Here is a 16,072-nt window from a genome sequence, read left to right as displayed (position 1 = left end):
TACGTGCTGCCTTTCTACACCCAGGGAGTCTTTGTCATAGACAGTCTTCAAACATGATCTCCCCCTACCTGTATTCTGAAGTGGTACAATTCCAAGAGGACTGAGGCACATTAGGGGTTCCCCCCCCCGAATGCACAGATGAGCTCAAAAGATACTACAGCAGTTGCCAAAGGCACTCCGACACTAGACCCAAGGGCCCCCACAATGCATTTTATCACCTCTTGGTTTTCCCTTGAGAAACAGCGCCTGTGTATGGCACGTGAACGAACTCATAGAGCTGCTTGGCACTGATGGCATTGCCCAGCAGTTCTGCCAGCTTCTCCTGAGACAGAGTGATGAGCTCTGCCAGGCTCCTGACGTGGTTCATTATCGCCTGGCAGTTTTTGGCATTCACCCCTGGCATTTTTAGCAAGAAGTCCTGGGGGCCCGGGTTGTATCTGTCTGACTCAGGGAGGCTTTCAGAGTCCGCCGTGACAGCCGCGGCCGTCGACGGGTCGGGCTGGGGCCGGTTCCGTTTCAGCTCCTCGAACAGTTCTGCGGTGGTGTAAGGCGACGGGCACCAGAGGAGCCGGAGCCGAGGGAAGTGAAGGGTCAGCAGGGCCAGTTTGGAAGTGACGTCGTTACTGGAGATCTCCTGGTGGAGGGAGGCCCGTGAGGCGAGAGAGAAGGACTTGCTGGGGTCGAACTCGATGAGGAGGACGGGGCGCTTGTAATAGCGGCACATGGAGACGCACTGGCCATAGAGCCTCCCGTTATTCAGGGAGCCGATCAGATCGCTGATGCTCTTGCGCTCCACGCAGATGTCGGGTGTCAGGATGTAGTCGCCCACCTCCAAGGTCACAGGGTCGATGTCGATGCCCCGGCGGTGAATCAGAGAGGGAAGCTCGCTGCGGAATTCACGCATGTCCACCACGATGCTGTGCTGGACGCCTTTCTGGTCCTGGCCCCCTAGCAGAAAAAGCAACGGCTGGGTCAGAGAAGGCCTATCAGTAAACATTTGTATAGTTAGAATAAACATTTTTATAAGTAGTATTTTTTTATAAGAGCCCCGTGGCGCAGAGCGGTAAGCTGCAGTCTTAGCTCTGCTCGCGACCTGAGTTCGATCCCGACAGAAGTTGGTTTCAGGTAGCCGGCTCGAGGTTGACTCAGCCTTCCAAGGTCAGTAAAATGAGTACCCAGCTTGCTGGGGGTAAAGGGAAGGTGACTAGGGGAGGCACTGGTAAACCACCCTGTAAAACAAAGTCTGTCTAGTAAACGTCGGGATGTGACGTCACCCCATGGGTCAGGAATGACCCGGTGCCTGCACAGGGGACCTTTACCTTTAATTTTTTATAATTAGTAATTTTTATATATTTTTTAAAATTAGTAATTATTGTAAATGTTTTATAATTAGCAATATAACACTGGATGGGTAGCAATAAGCAAATATTAATTTCATTGAAAACATTATTTTATAAATAGAGTTTTATGGGAAAATATATTGCTATATTTTACCTTTTTATTCAATGCTAATCCCTTTGTATATCTACTTTGCTGGTCAATGCCATAATAAATGAAATTGAATTGAGAAGGCTTATCGTGATGCCGATCCACAGGGCCAGCATGGATAAAAGCCATATGGGAGGGGGGGCCAGACCGAGTGAGAAAGCTGGCTGGATCCCACCCACATGTTCTGTAAACTGAGCCAAGGAAATCTGGATTTCTTTCCTAAAATAGTCCCAGTGAGCTCAGCCCCCTTACCTGCTTTGCGTGTATCGGTGGAAGCGGCAGCGGGAGTAGCGTCCCTTACTAGATCCAAATTGGTCTCGTCTCTCCCTTCTCGTTCTTCGGGGATGACCATGCTGGCCTTCTCTCTGAAACGGCACGAACGGGAATGTTTTCTGGACCGCTTCCCGCCACCAACACTTTGGGCCCGAGCTGCCTGACGCGACAGCAGAGAGAAAGAGCGATCTAACGTTCGCTGCGGAGTCACGCAAAAGGCTGCATGTACCCCATGCCAATGTAAGAGCAGCAAAATCGGCACCAAGGGTAACTGAACCCTCTGGTTGGCACAAATCCAGGCAATCAGGCACATGTGTCAGTTAAGCCACACAAGAACACGTCAGCTGAATCAGACTAACGTTCACGTAGTCCAGTATCCCATTTCCTGAGAACGGAGGTCTCAATTGTGCCATGCTGGCTTATAGCTGCCAACAGAGCGGCTTATACCGGCCAACAAGAGTTCTATCCTCCATGAATGTTTCCAGAGCCCCTTTCAAGCTACTGCTTCATCCCATGGCAATGACTTTACTGTGCATGGGGTTTACAGCCAAGTATCTCAAGGCACGGTTTCGCAAGTTCAGGAACCCTATCACTGGAGATACCGGGACTGAACCTGGGATCTTTCCCATGCTAAATGCACTCTCTACAACTAAGCCCAGGCTGTCTCCTGACTGCAGATGGAAAAACTGAAAACAGAAGTGTTGAAAATGGCTGCAGTACCATATCTGTACATGTTACCAGAAAATGGAGGAATCATGTCCACGTGCTGGCATAGGGACATATAATTCATTCAAACAGCCCTGGATTTTCATGTGGCTGGCACCTGTGGGAATTCATTTTTATCTGGGCAATACCATCTACAGTCCTGTCTTAAAGCGCTGCCTAATCAGACCCCCCTGGGAGGGAAGGCAGCATGGTATAGCCCGATCTCATCAGATCTCAGAAGCGAAACAGGGTGGGTGCTTGGATGGGAGACCGCCAAGGTGGCCAACCCCCTCTGCTTCTCACTTGCCTTGAAAGCCTCTTGCTGGGGTCGCCACAATCTGACCCCCCCAGACAAAACAAGTCTGGAGATAGCTACCCTATCCCCTGTGGAATTGTTGCTTTAAAAAAACACCATTATATAATACTAAAACAATCTCACACAGTACTGAACTCTTTATGTAAGTTGCTATCTTGGTAACACAGGGTGGGGAGGAGGGAAGAGCCCAGAAAACGGCATAGCAACAAAAAATGTACCCAAGGCACTTCCTTCGCTTTTCCAAAGCATTAACTGGAATCAGAGATTCTTCAGCAGAGAAAGAGTCCTGGAATCTCCCTGACACTGAACAAAAGAAGTCTGCTTTGTACAAGCTTAAAAAAAACTCGTTGATGACACGGTGCGTAAAGGGACCCTGCAAAGCCCCACCGGGCTGCTTGTTCGCAACGCTCGCTCGCCAGCTGCATCTTACCGAATGAGTTTCTCGAACGCTTCCTTTTCCTTCCTTAGAGTGGTCAGATAGCGCTGCTCCTCCGTCGACCCTCCATATATAAGGAAGTAAACCCTGCAAGGCAAGACACAGAGGTGTCTCCCAACACAGAAGAGACCAGAAGCCCCCCAGGATTAGAAAACTGCCATCTTCTATCCTTGTTGAAAGGTCCACTCGACGGCATGGATTTAAGTCCCAACGGTTTTCACATAAAGCAAGTTAATCAATCATTAGGGACAACTGATGTGCTCAAAATGATGTGCTTGCTCAGAAATGCCACTCTCAATTGAAGCACAAGGATGGTTATTTGCAGGCAAGTATGCATGGGATTGCTGTCAGAAGGAGAAAAATAATTAGAAGAGCTGATTTTCATATGCCGACTTTCTCTACCACTTAAGGGAGACTCAAACTGGCTTACAATCACCTTCCCTTCCCCTCCCCACCACAGACACCCTGTGAGGTAGATGAGGCTGAGAGGATGTGACTTGCCCAAGGTCACCCAGCTGACTTCATGTGGAGGATTGGGGAAACCAACCCCGTCCACCAGATTAGCCTCCGCCGCTCATGAGGAGGAGTGGGGAATCAAACCCGGTTCTCCAGATCAGTCCACCGCTCCAAACTACTGCTCTTAACCACTACAATACGCTGGCTCTTATTTATGGATTGACTCTACAGGCTGCTGCACAAAACAAAGATAAGACGGGACCAGGAGCAAATGGGGATTGAGCGGCGGCTCACTGGGAGGGAGCATCTGCTTGGCATGCAGAAGGTGCCAGGTTCAATCCCCGCCATCTCCAGCTTAAAGTTATCAGGTTGCAGGGGACACCCAATTCCTTTGCCTGAGACCCTGAAGTGCAGCTGCCAGTCAGAGCAGTCAATTGCCAACCTTGATAAACCAACGATCTGTTGTGTGAGGCGGCTTTGGGGGTTCAAAAGAGGGGCCAACCTGGTTTCCTGTGCTGAAGGGACTTCACTTGTTTCCCTCCCTGTCCCCACCCCATGACCAAACTAAGAGGAATAAATCATGCCGAGAATTAACTAAATGATGCCATTTTCCTTTATTTCCATAGGCTAGAGAACATGGGGGAGGGGGTGGATAAATAAAGATAATCGCATTCTTTTAGTGCAGGTAGGTAGCATTAGAACAATCCTTTTTTGGACAGGGGGTTGGGTTGTCTGCTCAGGGCGACGTACCTCAATGGCTTCCCAGGCCTGCCGGCCTTGTAAACCTCCAGCTGGCGGACGAAAGTCAGCTCCGCGTCGTACAAGACGACGTACCTGGGGTCCACCTCGTGCAAGACACGCGTGAGGGCGTAGGGGTCGCCGCAGCCATTCAAGGGGTGGATGACAGTCAGCGGCTCCCTCAAGATCCCGTAACAAGATTCCGAGGGCAGGTCCGGTGAGAAGTCTTCGGGTCCGGCTTCCCCACCGCTCTCCTGGCCGCTGCTGACCTCTTCGTAGGGTTCTCGCTCCCCCGGGGTCTCCTGCTCGCACTTGCCCACCATCTGCGTGAGGGTCAGCTCTCGCTTCCTCTTGCTTTTCTTCGGCTTCAAAGACTTCTTTTTGGCCTTTTTGGGCCAAGGCTCTCCGGCATCCCTGCCCTGGTACTCGGCCACCTTCCGGTCCTTCAGGAACGCTTCTTTGACTTCCTTGTCCTTCCCAAAGGTTTTGTGGTAGAGTCTCATTAGGAAGGCGTCAGCCCCAGCAGTGATACATTCCTTCAGTTGACCGCATGTCTGGTCGTCCCCCGCGCAGATAAGCGTTCGTCCTGCGGGTCAGAAACAGTCGCTCTGTTTTACAAGACGGCAAAAATATAATGGATCCCCTCTCCTGCCAACTCTGCCCAAGAAAGACAACAAAAATATTAATTTATCTTGGGGGAGTTAATCTCTCCCTGTTTTTTTAACCTAACTGTTCAAACTGAAAAAGACAGAACTGGTCCAGACATCAATATTGTCCTGGGGCACGCTTCCAGTTCTCTCACCTGGTCATATAGAAACACAGAAACGTAGAGATGGTCATCTAGTCCAACCCCCTGCACAATGCAGGAAATTCATAACTACCTTCCCCATCCCACTCCCCCAGTGACCCCTGCTCTATGCCCAGAGGAAGACAAACACCGTCCAGGATCCCTGGCCAATCTGGCCTGGAAGAAAGTTCCTTCCTGACCCCAAAGTGGTGATTGGCGTTACCCTGGGCATGTAAGAAAGGGCCACGAGAGCCAACTCATCCCTTCCTGCCCTCCCTCTCATGATAAGCCTAAGGTCACAGAATCAGCATTGCTGTCAGATGGCCAGCTAGCCTCTGCTTAAAATCCTCCAAAGAAGGAGAGCTTGCCACTTCCCGAGGCCTGTTCCACTGAGGAACCGCCCTGTCAGGAAGTTCTTCCTAATGTTTAGGCGAAAATGCTTTTAATTTCAACCCGCTGTTTCCGGTCCAACCTTCTGGAGCAACAGAAAACAACTCTGCACCATCCTCCATATGGTAGCCCTTCGAATACCTGAACATGGCTCTCATATCCCCTCTCAGTTGTCTCCTCTCTAGGCTAAACTTCACCAGCTCCTTCAGCCTTTCCTCCTAGGACTTGGTCTCCAGAACCCCCACCACCACCTTTCATAGCCAGTTTCCCTGACCCTGCCAGAACACAACATCCTCGTGAACAATATTAATGTGTGAAGTGAATAAAATCCACTGGGGAAGGGTGCCGGTTCTCAAATTAAGTGACAGATACGGAGAGGTGGGGCAACCCCAAATCTAAACTAAGCCATGAAGTCACAGGCTGTAACACCCCCCCCCCACACACACACACATTCAAGAAAAGAACATGACTACTATCTGATATGTTAGAAGAATGACTGAGATAATTATGCGAACTGCTGTGAACAGTTAAGGAAATCATACAGATACTTATCTTTTAAAACACTGAAATAGCCATTGGCTGCTGAGAGAAACTGGGGGGAAGGCAACATGCCTGTCAGCGCTCCCCACTACCCCTTTAAAAGCCCCCCCTCTGGCAAATTGAGGGGCCAACCCACCCACCCCAGTTCCTCACCCGGCCCACCGAGAGCGTCGCTGTTGCTGTTCTCCGTCTCGATCTCCTTGAGCACCTCGCTCAGGGCTTCCCACTTCGGATTGCTTTCCAAGACCAATTCCCTTTTCTGCCCTGGAACACAACAGGGGGAGGAAGAGAGTCAGTTTTAGGGTGCGGCCTTGCATAATCGGCAGCCTTAAATGTTTTACGGGAATGGTCTTGGCATTCCAAATGACACGCAGCTGAAAAGAGAAACATGAAATGGCCTCTGCTCCCTTCCAGATTAAGAATGAGGGTCTCTCTGGTGACTTTTAAACCATGAAAAGGGATTCTTATAGTTGTTGGACCTGCCTTAGTGGGTCATAGAATCATAGAGTTGGAAGGGACTACCAGGGTCATCTAGTCCAACCCCCTGCACAATGCAGGGAATTCACAACTACCTCCCACCCCCACACCCCCAGCGACCCCTATTCCATGCCCAGAAGATGGCCAAGATGCCCTCCCTCTCATGAGCTGCCTAAGGTCATAGAATCAGCATTGCTTACAGATGGCCATCTAGCCTCTGCTTCAAAACCTCCAAGGAAGGAGACTTTACCACCTCCCGAGAAAGCCTGTTCTACTGAGGAACCGCTGTAACTGTTAGAAAATCCTTCCTAATGTCTAGACAGAAACTCTTTTGATTTAATTTTAACCCGTTGGTTCTGGTCTGACCTTCTTGGGCAGCAGAAAACAACTCGCCTCCATCCTCTATATGTCAGCCCTTCAAGTACTTGAAGATGATTATTATATCCCCTCTCAGTCTTAGCTTAGTGGGTCTTGGCTTAATTTAGCTGAAAGGTACAGGTAGAAAGCAATAAAGGTTCAAATCCTAATCAAATTACCTGCCACCGTAACAAAAGATAAAAGTCTCCTTTTTGCTGGTGGATAGAGATCCAAGAACAACATTGTAGGTAGCCAAGTATCTATCCAACCTATTTTCCTTAAAGAAATAAAGGCTCCCCTTTCACTGCTCAAGACCTTTGGGTCAAGGGAGCTTGAAAGGAGGAAAGGAAAGGTTCAAATCCCCAGAAAGCCAGATGCCTCGCTGGGTGACCTTAGGTCAGTTGCACACTCTCAGCCGAACCTACCTTGCAGGGTTGTTGTGAAGATTAAACAGAGAAGGGAGAACCAGGTAGGGGGCTCTGAGCTCCTTGGGGCAGGGCGGGATAAAAATAAAACCGGCTAGATACCTAGACAGGTGGATAGAAGCCCATACAAGATTGTGATTTCCAGTTCTGGTTTGGAGGCAAATTATGATTTGTGGGCACAAGTTTTCCAACTGGGATATCACAACAAACGGCGGATACTTCAAAGGCAAGGATGAACAGAGGGAATTGGAGCATGGGAGAGGGAGCACATAACCTGTTTGCAGTGGTCCAAGCATGACTTGCCTGTTATGTCCAAACAGGGCCTTGGGACAACCATAACCTTTTTTAAAGCCAATGTCTGCGATACCTTTTTCTTCCTCAACATCTGCTTTTCCAGAATCCTTTCTTTTCTTCTTTTCCTTGTTTTCTGGAAGGCGGTAAACTCGGGCCCGAGCGTTTAGGAACATGGAAGTACTAGAATCAAGAAAAAGCCAGCCTGGGAGAAGAAGAGAGGGGAAAATATAAGACACTGTAACGATCGGGTTTTCGTGGTTTTCCTTTCTAACTGTTCTGCTGAAGCCACGGAGCTTAGACCAAAGAAGAGCCACCTAAGTTTCATTTCATCCTGTGGCCCTGAGTTCCATGGGTTACACGTGAACACATGAAGCTGCCTTATACCGAATCAGACCCTTGGTCCATCAAAGTCAGTATTGTCTACTCAGACCGGCAGCGGCTCTCCAAGGTCTCAGGCAGAGGTCTTTCAGATCACCTACTTGCCTGGTTCCTTTACCTGGAGATGCCACTGGGGATTGAACCTGGGACCTTCTGCACGCCAAGCAGATGCTCTACCACTGAGAAGCACTTTCTCCAGCCTGTCCCCTAAGGCCAATCAGCTTTGAATTCTAGTCCTGCCCATTTAATCCACACCACGCAATATGCCCTGACCTGGATAGCCCAGGCTAGTCTAACCTTGCCAGATCTCAGAGGGTAAGCAGGGTCAGCCCTGCTTAGCACTTGGATGGGAGGCCACCAAGGAAGTCCAGGGTTGCTATGTAGAGGCAGGCAATGGCAAACCACCTCTGAACGTCTCTTGCCTTGAAAATCCTATGGGGTCACCATAAGTTGGCTGTGACTCGATGGAACTTTACACACACACACACACACACAAAATGTAGATTGTTCCAAAAGGCTTGGTGGAATTAATAAGCCCCCATCGCCCCATTTCTGAAAGGAGACACGTGGGGTCTCCAAGGAAGAAGAAGAAGAATTGGTTTTTATATGCCGACTTTCTCTACCACTTAAGGGAGACTCAAACCGGCTTACAATCACCTTCCCCTCCCCACAACAGACACCTTGGGAGGTAGGTGGGGTTAGAGAGCTCTAAGAGAGCTGTGACTAGCCCAGTGTCACCCAGCTGGCTTCTTGTGTAGCAGTGGGGAAACAAATCCAGTTCACTAGATTAGCCTCCGCCGCTCATGTGGAGGAATGGGGGAATCAAACCCGGTTCTCCAGATCAGACTCCACCGCTCCAAACTGCCACTCTTAACCACTACACTACGCTGGCCACCACAGAGGAAGCTTGGCTTCCAGTTCTCATCCGCCGTGCCTCTGAGGGGCGACTCAAGCAGTTTGTAGCACTGCCCCCCCTCCACCTTCCTCCACCCGCCCGGCTTATGTAAGGACCGGCTTTTTTTAGACAAAGAAACAAAGTTGGGCTTCTGACGTGAACGCTGCCTCTTTTCAAGTAACAGAAGTTCAGTGGGAGGCTGGATAAATTAACTGGCAGTAAATCCCACTGCCTTCTGGCTGGCTGCAAACGCCCGCTGAGGAACATTTGTGGTTTTAAAAAGATATTGCGGCCCTGCTTGACGGGTTTAAAAAAAAGAAAAAAGGTGGACCCGCCCATACCTGAATTCTGACCAAAGGCTTTTTCCGAGGCTCTTAAGGATTCCAAAAGGTTAAGAAAGGTGATACAGTCATACTGCGTTAAGTACTGCAGCAAAGTCCGAAGAATCTTCAAATCTTGGACCAACGATTTGGTCTTGGCTCCCAGCTGGTGCCAAAGAGGGTCCAGATAGTGACGAATCGTCTGGAGGCCAGGGGAGGAGAAAATGGAAGAAACTGCTTAGAATACACTGTTGATCTGAAATTGAATGCGGGAGACATCTCAACTTGCACCGTGCATCTCTTTTTTAAAGACAATTTTTTAGCCCTCAAGGATACAAATGAATATTCTGGCCATCATCCTTTGCATTTGTTGGCGACCTTTCCTCCAAATTTTGACTGCTGAAGACTCAGAGATAAAATGGGGAGGAGAGACATAAAGCTTTTAGGTCAAATGATTGAGTTTCTCCAATGTAGAAAGAATTCCCTTTGCTACCCCAAGCGCAAGTAGGTGAAGTGAAAGACCTCTGTGCCTGAGACCCTGGAGATCTGCTGCCGGTCTGATTAGACAATACTGACTTTGATGGACCAAGGATCTGGTTCAGTATAAGGCAGCATCATGTGTTGGGGTGTGGCTGTGGCTCAGTGGAATGCAGACGGTCCCAGGTTCAATCCCCGGCATCTCCAGTTAAAGGGACTAGGCAAGTAGGTGATGTGAAAGACCTCCGCCTGAGACCCTGGAGAGCCAGTGCCGGTCAGTGTAGACAATACTGACTTTGATGGACCCAGGGTCTGGTTCAGTATAAGGCAGCTTCATACGTTCAACAGTCCTACCCAGTAACACTGAATTATTTGCTTCTCTTGGCCAGCGTGGTGTAGTGGTTAAAGAGTGGCGAACTCTAATCTGGAGAACTGGGTTTGATTCCCCACTCCTACACCCGAAGCCAGCTGGGTGGCCTTGGGCTAGTCACAGCTCTCTTAGAGCTCTCTCAGCCTCTCCTACCTCACAAGGTGTCTGTTGTGGGGAGGGGAAGGGAAGGCAATTGTAAGCCTGTCTGATTCTCCTTAAAAGGTAGAGAAAATCGGCATATAAAACCCAACTCTTCTTCTTTGAGAGTTCACTCAGTCTATTCATGCAGAGAGATATTGTGATGCAGCCGACTGTGTCATGATCCTGGCACCCAACAGCCAAACACGTACAGTTGATTCCATAGTTAACAAGCGTGCGATAAGCCTGCCAGGGTCTTGGAGAGTCAATAAAACACTCCTTTATGTAAAAAAAATAGCTGAACTAATAACAGATGTCTCAGTTCTTCCTTTAAAGAAAAAAAAAGAGGACACAAAATGCAGCTGGCGGGAAGACAGAAAAAGAATCCAGCCAGAGAGAACCGCGGCTGGCTCGCGCCCCACAACGTTCATTACACTGCAGACAGGACCACATGATCCCAGGAACGGATGCGCCGTCCACAGAGCCACACACCAAATTAACGAAGGCGAACAAAAACGAAGGCTGAAAGAGGGGCGAGACATCCTGCCAAGCATCCGGCAGCTGAGTCAGACCAAATCGTTGGTCTAAGCGACGGGGGAAAAACAAGAGCGACCCGACAGTGAGTCACACCAGCCAGTCCTTCAGCAGAGCCAGGATTCCCCCCCAGAGTCCGGCGCAAACACCCAAGCTGAGCCCTGGGTGGCGGGAAGCAAAAAAGGATATTGCAGAGCTTGAGGAGGTGCAGAAAAGAGCGACCAAAATGATCAGGGGGCTGGAGCAACTGCCCTAGGAGGAGCGGTTAAAACGCTTTAGGGATGTTCAGCTTGGAAAGAAGGTGGTTATGGGGAGATAAAATGATGAATGGTATGGAGAGTGGACAGGGAGAAGTTTTTCGCCCTCTCTCATAATACCAGAACACGGCAGAGGAAAGTGGAGTATAAATACCTATTAAGCATATGCAGTTCTCTAAAAACCTGTCAGGAATGCTTCATTCATATTTCTTCTGCAGTTTCAGTCTGTCGGAATCCCTAGGACGAATCAGTTAAGGTAACTTGTGGTTTACCTTGTCGAAAGCCTTGCCGATGGCATTTTCCAGCGATAGATCCTCCACTTCTAAGGCAGGGTTACAGTGCTTTAACTCTCTCAAACAGGCATTTAGGATGTCCAGTATCGAACTCTGGATGGCCCGCATGGCTGGGGTCATGCTCACGTGCAATTCCACCACTTCGGGCTTGTGTTGCTCTAAAAAGGAGTGCACTGCCACGTGAAACCTGGGGTGGGGGTAGGGGGAGAGAGACGTTATGGAGACCTTTGAAGGTGCTATGCATCAACTTATACAGCCGGGGGGCTCCTTTTATCTGATATGTTTTTATATTTTATTTTATATGAAATCATGTTGCGTGTTGGGGATTACGTACATTATGTATTTATTGGTCTTTAACTGCAAATAAATTCATTAATTCGTTCATCTTCTACGGTTCAATTTAATTAACATGTTAAGATCGCAAAAGGGCCCAACTCACCTTGGCCACAGGTAAAGCTTCCTGACAAAGAGGTTTCTCATCACTCTTTCCACGTGGCAAAAGCCGGTGCTGAAGGAGACGGCATTGTCAGAGAAGGCTTTAATGAAGCCTTGCTTGTTCTTCTGCCGATAGAGCCGCAAAATAAAGGCCTCCTGGCAAGACTCAATGATTCTGTGGGCTTTGTACACAAGGATGCCTGGAAAGACACAGAAAAATCAGGGTCCTCACCACAGAAACACACCTGGCTTTTTTAAGGCACCAGTCAAAATTTTCTGAATTTGCATGGGCATTTTGCTGATTCCCCCCCCTCCTTCCCCCCAATTACACATGTCCTAATTTTTATGCACAGGCTTTATTGTTTTCCACTGTGTTTTAAAACATCAGCTGCTTTCCCCAGCTTTTCCTTTATGATGCTATTTCAATATTTTAAGGCACCTCGGTCTTAATAAAGGCTGAGTCAGGAGGTAACAGTGGCGGACCCCTTTTAATGTAATTTGGGGCAGGGATGGTCCGTCATTTCTGTGAGTCCACTTGGCTGAAGAGCAGGATACAAATCAGGCCCGTCCGAATTTTGCTGATAGAGAGCATCCCAGATTGGTGCCAGGCCTTCCCCTAGCAAGCTTCTTACCAGTGATAAGATCGGAAGGAATTCTGCTTGTCAGAAAATCCACCACAAGGATCCGGCTCGTGGCAAATACGACTCCCCCTTGCATGTACACTTCATAGCGGCTGTGGCTAGGGATTTCGTTTGTAATGCGCCGAGGAAGCTGAGCCACGTTGTACGTCCTCAACTGGTCAATAAAGAACTCCTAAACCAAAGGATATGAGACAGAATAAATACCAATGCAGCCCATCGCGCCCCAAAGCACGTAGCGTGCGGACAGACATACAAGCTGTAAAACAGCGACAATGAAAAACATCGGCAATATTTTGTGACCCTAAATGCGTTTATTAGACAGTAAACTCCAGAGGATGCGTAAGACTGACTTCTGAGAAAACAGGCTTTGGATCACACATTGTGAATATGAATGATTTTTCCCACAGTACTTGCCAGTATATGATAAATGATGGACCACATCCATGATGAAACAGAATCCAAACCCTATGAGGAAAGGCTGAGAGAATTGGGAATGCTTAGTCTGGAGAAGAGGAGGTTGGGGGGGGGGGCAGGATTGCTCTCTTTAAGTATTTGAAGGACTGTCACTTAGAGGAGGGCAGGGAGCTGTTCCTGTTGGCAGCAGAGGATGGGACTCGCAATAATGGGTTAAAATTGAGGGCAGAGAAGTACCAACTGGATATTAGGAAATGTTTTTTCACAGTAAGAGTTGTTCAACAGTGGAATTGGCTACCTAGGGAGGTGGTGAGCTCCCCCTCACTGGCAGTCTTTAAGCAGAGGCTGGACAATCACTTGTCAGGGATGCTCGAGGCTGATCATGCGTTAACCAGGGGGTTGGATTAGATGGCCTCTATGGCCCCTTCCAACTCTATGATTCTAAGTATCACCTCTGCTATGTACTTCCTAACTGAGCTTCAGGTCAAAACAGATCCATGAACAGGAGGGGCTGTATTTTTGGGGAGGGGCCGTGGGCTCAGTTTGTAGAGCATCTGCTTGGCATGCAGAAGCGTCCCAGGTTCAATCCCTGGCACCTCCACTTAAAGGGACTAGGCAAGTAGGTGATGAGAAAGACCTCTGCCTGAGACCCTGGAGAGCCACTACCAGTCTGGATAGACAATACTGACTTTGATGGACCAAGGGTCTGATTCAGTATAAGGCAGCTTCATGTGTTCAACTTTGACCATTCCTGTTCTTCTGGGGAGGCACCGTGGCTCAGTGGTAGAGCATCTGCTTGGCATGCAGAAAGTCCCAGCTTCAATCCCTGGCATCTCCAGTTAAAGGGACTAGGCAAGTAGGTGATGGGAAATACCTCTGCCTGAGACCCTGGAGAGCCTGAGACCCTGGAGAGGGGCCGTGGCTCAGTGGTAGAGCCTCTTCTTGGCATGCAGAAGGGTCCCAGGTTCAATCCCTGGCATCTCCAGTTAAAGGGACTAGGCAAGTAGGTGATGGGAAAGACCTCTGCCTGAGACCCTGGAGAGGGGCCGTGGCTCAGTGGTAGAGCCTCTTCTTGGCATGCAGAAGGGTCCCAGGTTCAATCCCTGGAATCTCCAGTTAAAGGGACTAGGCAAGTAGGTGATGGGAAAGACCTCTGCCTGAGACCCTGGAGGAGCCGCTGCCGGTAAGAGTAGACAATATTGACTTAGGCAGCTTCATGTGTTCATCTTCCCCCCCAAAAAATTTAAATTTTTAATTTTTTTAATTATTTTTCAAACTAGTTTACATTCTATTATATCATTCCATTCATATAGTATATACTATAAACAATTTCTATCTTATCACTAAACAAATATATATAGTTGACTTCCCCTCTCCCCCCCTCTGTCCGTTTGATATTCTTATTTCTCTCTTTGTACTGAATGTCTAATTCATTATACTAAACCACATTTATCATTACCTTAAAATCTACTCTTTAACTTTGGTATCTTAATGACTTCAATTAGATCCAAACATATCCCTTAATGTTTCCCGAATTAAGTTAACCCAGCAGCCCCAGCTGACACATTCAAGCCACCTGCCTGTCTCCCCACCCCCACCCCCACCTCCACCTCCAGAGAACACTACAGGAGAAACACCAGCGGGCCTCCAAGCAAGAGCCAGGCAGACGCCTCACCTCCTCTGCAGGGCTGGTGTTCAGGACCAAGACCAAGCCGGTGGGCACGCAGTGGAGGCGGAGGAAGCGCAGGAGGAGGCGGTCGATGCCCAGCCCCCGGGCACAGATCACCAGCCCGTCCTGGTGGAAAAGGTCCAGGAAGATCTGCGTCTCGTGCTCCAGCCACACCGACGCCATGTTGGCGCCGCCGACGCGCATGCGCGGCGGGGAGGTCCTCCTTCGCCGCCGCTAGAGCGGCTCCCCCGGAACGGCGGCCGGCACCGTGAACTGCACATGCGCAGGAAAGGGAGGGACGCGCCCCCGCCCCTCTCGCGCTTCTCGAGCGCTCGGTTCCGCGCAGGCGCAGGAGCTCGCCCGAGGCTGGACGCGTAACCGTGGCAACGGCGCGGTTCCTGGCTCTGCGAATGGGAGAAGGGCGGGGGGAGAGCGGGTTGACGACAGCCTTGCAGTGTAGGCCACGCAGTTAAGAGGGTGGCGGTTTCGGGGTCGCTTAAGGCAACTGCACCCAAATAAGGAAGTCAGGAAGGTCATTTATGCATGGGAGGTTTTTCCCCCTCTCTCTAGATGTGCATTTTCCCCCATCTGAATTCTCAAAACTGCATTTTTTTTTTAAAGTCTTGAGAATATGGATGGGGAAAATGTGCATCTAGAGAGGGGCAAATCCAAGGCAAAACCTCCCATGCATAAATGGCCAAAGTCACCCGTCCTGTTGATTTTCAGGAAACTTTTCTAAATTAAAGATACTCAGAAGGAGGGAATTTGGAGCAGGCTAATTCTTAGGGACAATTTATTATTATTATTAGTATTATTATTTTTGCAAACTCAGGAAATGTTTGTGTGCTTTTATGCAGACTATGTCAACAGATGGACTGACTCCATGAAGGAAGCCACAGCCCTCAGTCTGCAAGACCTGGGCAAGGCTGTCAAAGAGAGGACTTTTTGGAGGACTTTCATTCATAGGGTCGCCATGGGTCGGAAGCGGCTTGACGGCACTTAACACGCACATACAATTCTTAGGGGGTTATAAGGGCTTGGCTCATTCTGTGTTTGCCTTTTTAAAACAAAATTCTTGTTGGAGCATCCACGTTTTGAGAATTTTCTCTTTGTAAGCCACGCTGGACCCTCTTTGGAAGGGAAAATGGGATAAAACCCTTTAAATCAATAAATCCAAGCAAAATGATATTGCGGCGTGGGCCAGTGCTACTGTTGAAGAGGAGGGGGGGTTGCAAGTGAGTCACGATAACCCTGCAGTGTAGTCCACACCATGGATCTGGGGGAGTGGAGCTGTGCAGTGGGCTGAGAGCGGTTTGCGGCAACCCTGTAATGTACAAAACCAGCCTGATAACCAAGTCTCTAGCTCTGCAAAGCCACACATGGACAGGAAATCTTTTACTAATTCCTGCGATGCCCTAGCTGGAAATGCCAAACACTGAACTGCATGCATAGACCGCCATCTACTGCTGATCTATACCCCCTGCTCCCTTCAAAACATAGATTAAATAGGGGGGAAACCAAGAACTGGTGCCTGAGCCCTCAAGTGGGAAACCACCTGCAAGTGACAGT

General features: G+C 49.2%; 1 protein-coding gene across 1 annotated transcript; it reads right to left on the bottom strand.

Moving 5' to 3' along the window:
• Positions 1 to 214: 214 nt before the first annotated feature.
• ERCC4 (ERCC excision repair 4, endonuclease catalytic subunit) lies at positions 215 to 14,686 on the bottom strand. The gene is made up of 11 exons (XM_056866283.1): positions 14,510 to 14,686; positions 12,412 to 12,592; positions 11,784 to 11,979; positions 11,324 to 11,531; positions 9,297 to 9,477; positions 7,756 to 7,884; positions 6,283 to 6,393; positions 4,425 to 4,998; positions 3,213 to 3,305; positions 1,741 to 1,853; positions 215 to 948 (listed from the first exon to the last, which is right to left on the bottom strand). The coding sequence occupies exons 1-11, from the start codon at positions 14,684 to 14,686 to the stop codon at positions 215 to 217; spliced, it is 2,697 nt and encodes an 898-aa protein (XP_056722261.1).
• Positions 14,687 to 16,072: the final 1,386 nt, after the last annotated feature.

The sequence above is a fragment of the Euleptes europaea genome, chromosome 21 (genome assembly GCF_029931775.1).
Source record: "Euleptes europaea isolate rEulEur1 chromosome 21, rEulEur1.hap1, whole genome shotgun sequence".
In the NCBI taxonomy this organism is placed as follows: domain Eukaryota; kingdom Metazoa; phylum Chordata; class Lepidosauria; order Squamata; family Sphaerodactylidae; genus Euleptes; species Euleptes europaea.
The sequence above is the reverse complement of the archived record's forward strand: the minus strand, read 5'-3'. Positions and strand labels throughout refer to the sequence as shown.

What these genes read in the sequence shown, in the direction of transcription:
- ERCC4 (XM_056866283.1), bottom strand. Translation starts at nt 14,686, where the DNA reads ATGGCGTCGGTGTGGCTGGAGCACGAGACGCAGATCTTCCTGGACCTT. An exon ending in AGCCTTTGGTCAGAATTCAG is followed by an intron (nt 7,885 to 9,296) that starts GTATGGGCGGGT and finishes TTCTTCTCCCAG; the next exon opens with GCTGGCTTTTTCTTGATTCT. An exon ending in AGGCCTGGGAAGCCATTGAG is followed by an intron (nt 3,306 to 4,424) that starts GTACGTCGCCCT and finishes CTTGCCTTGCAG; the next exon opens with GGTTTACTTCCTTATATATG.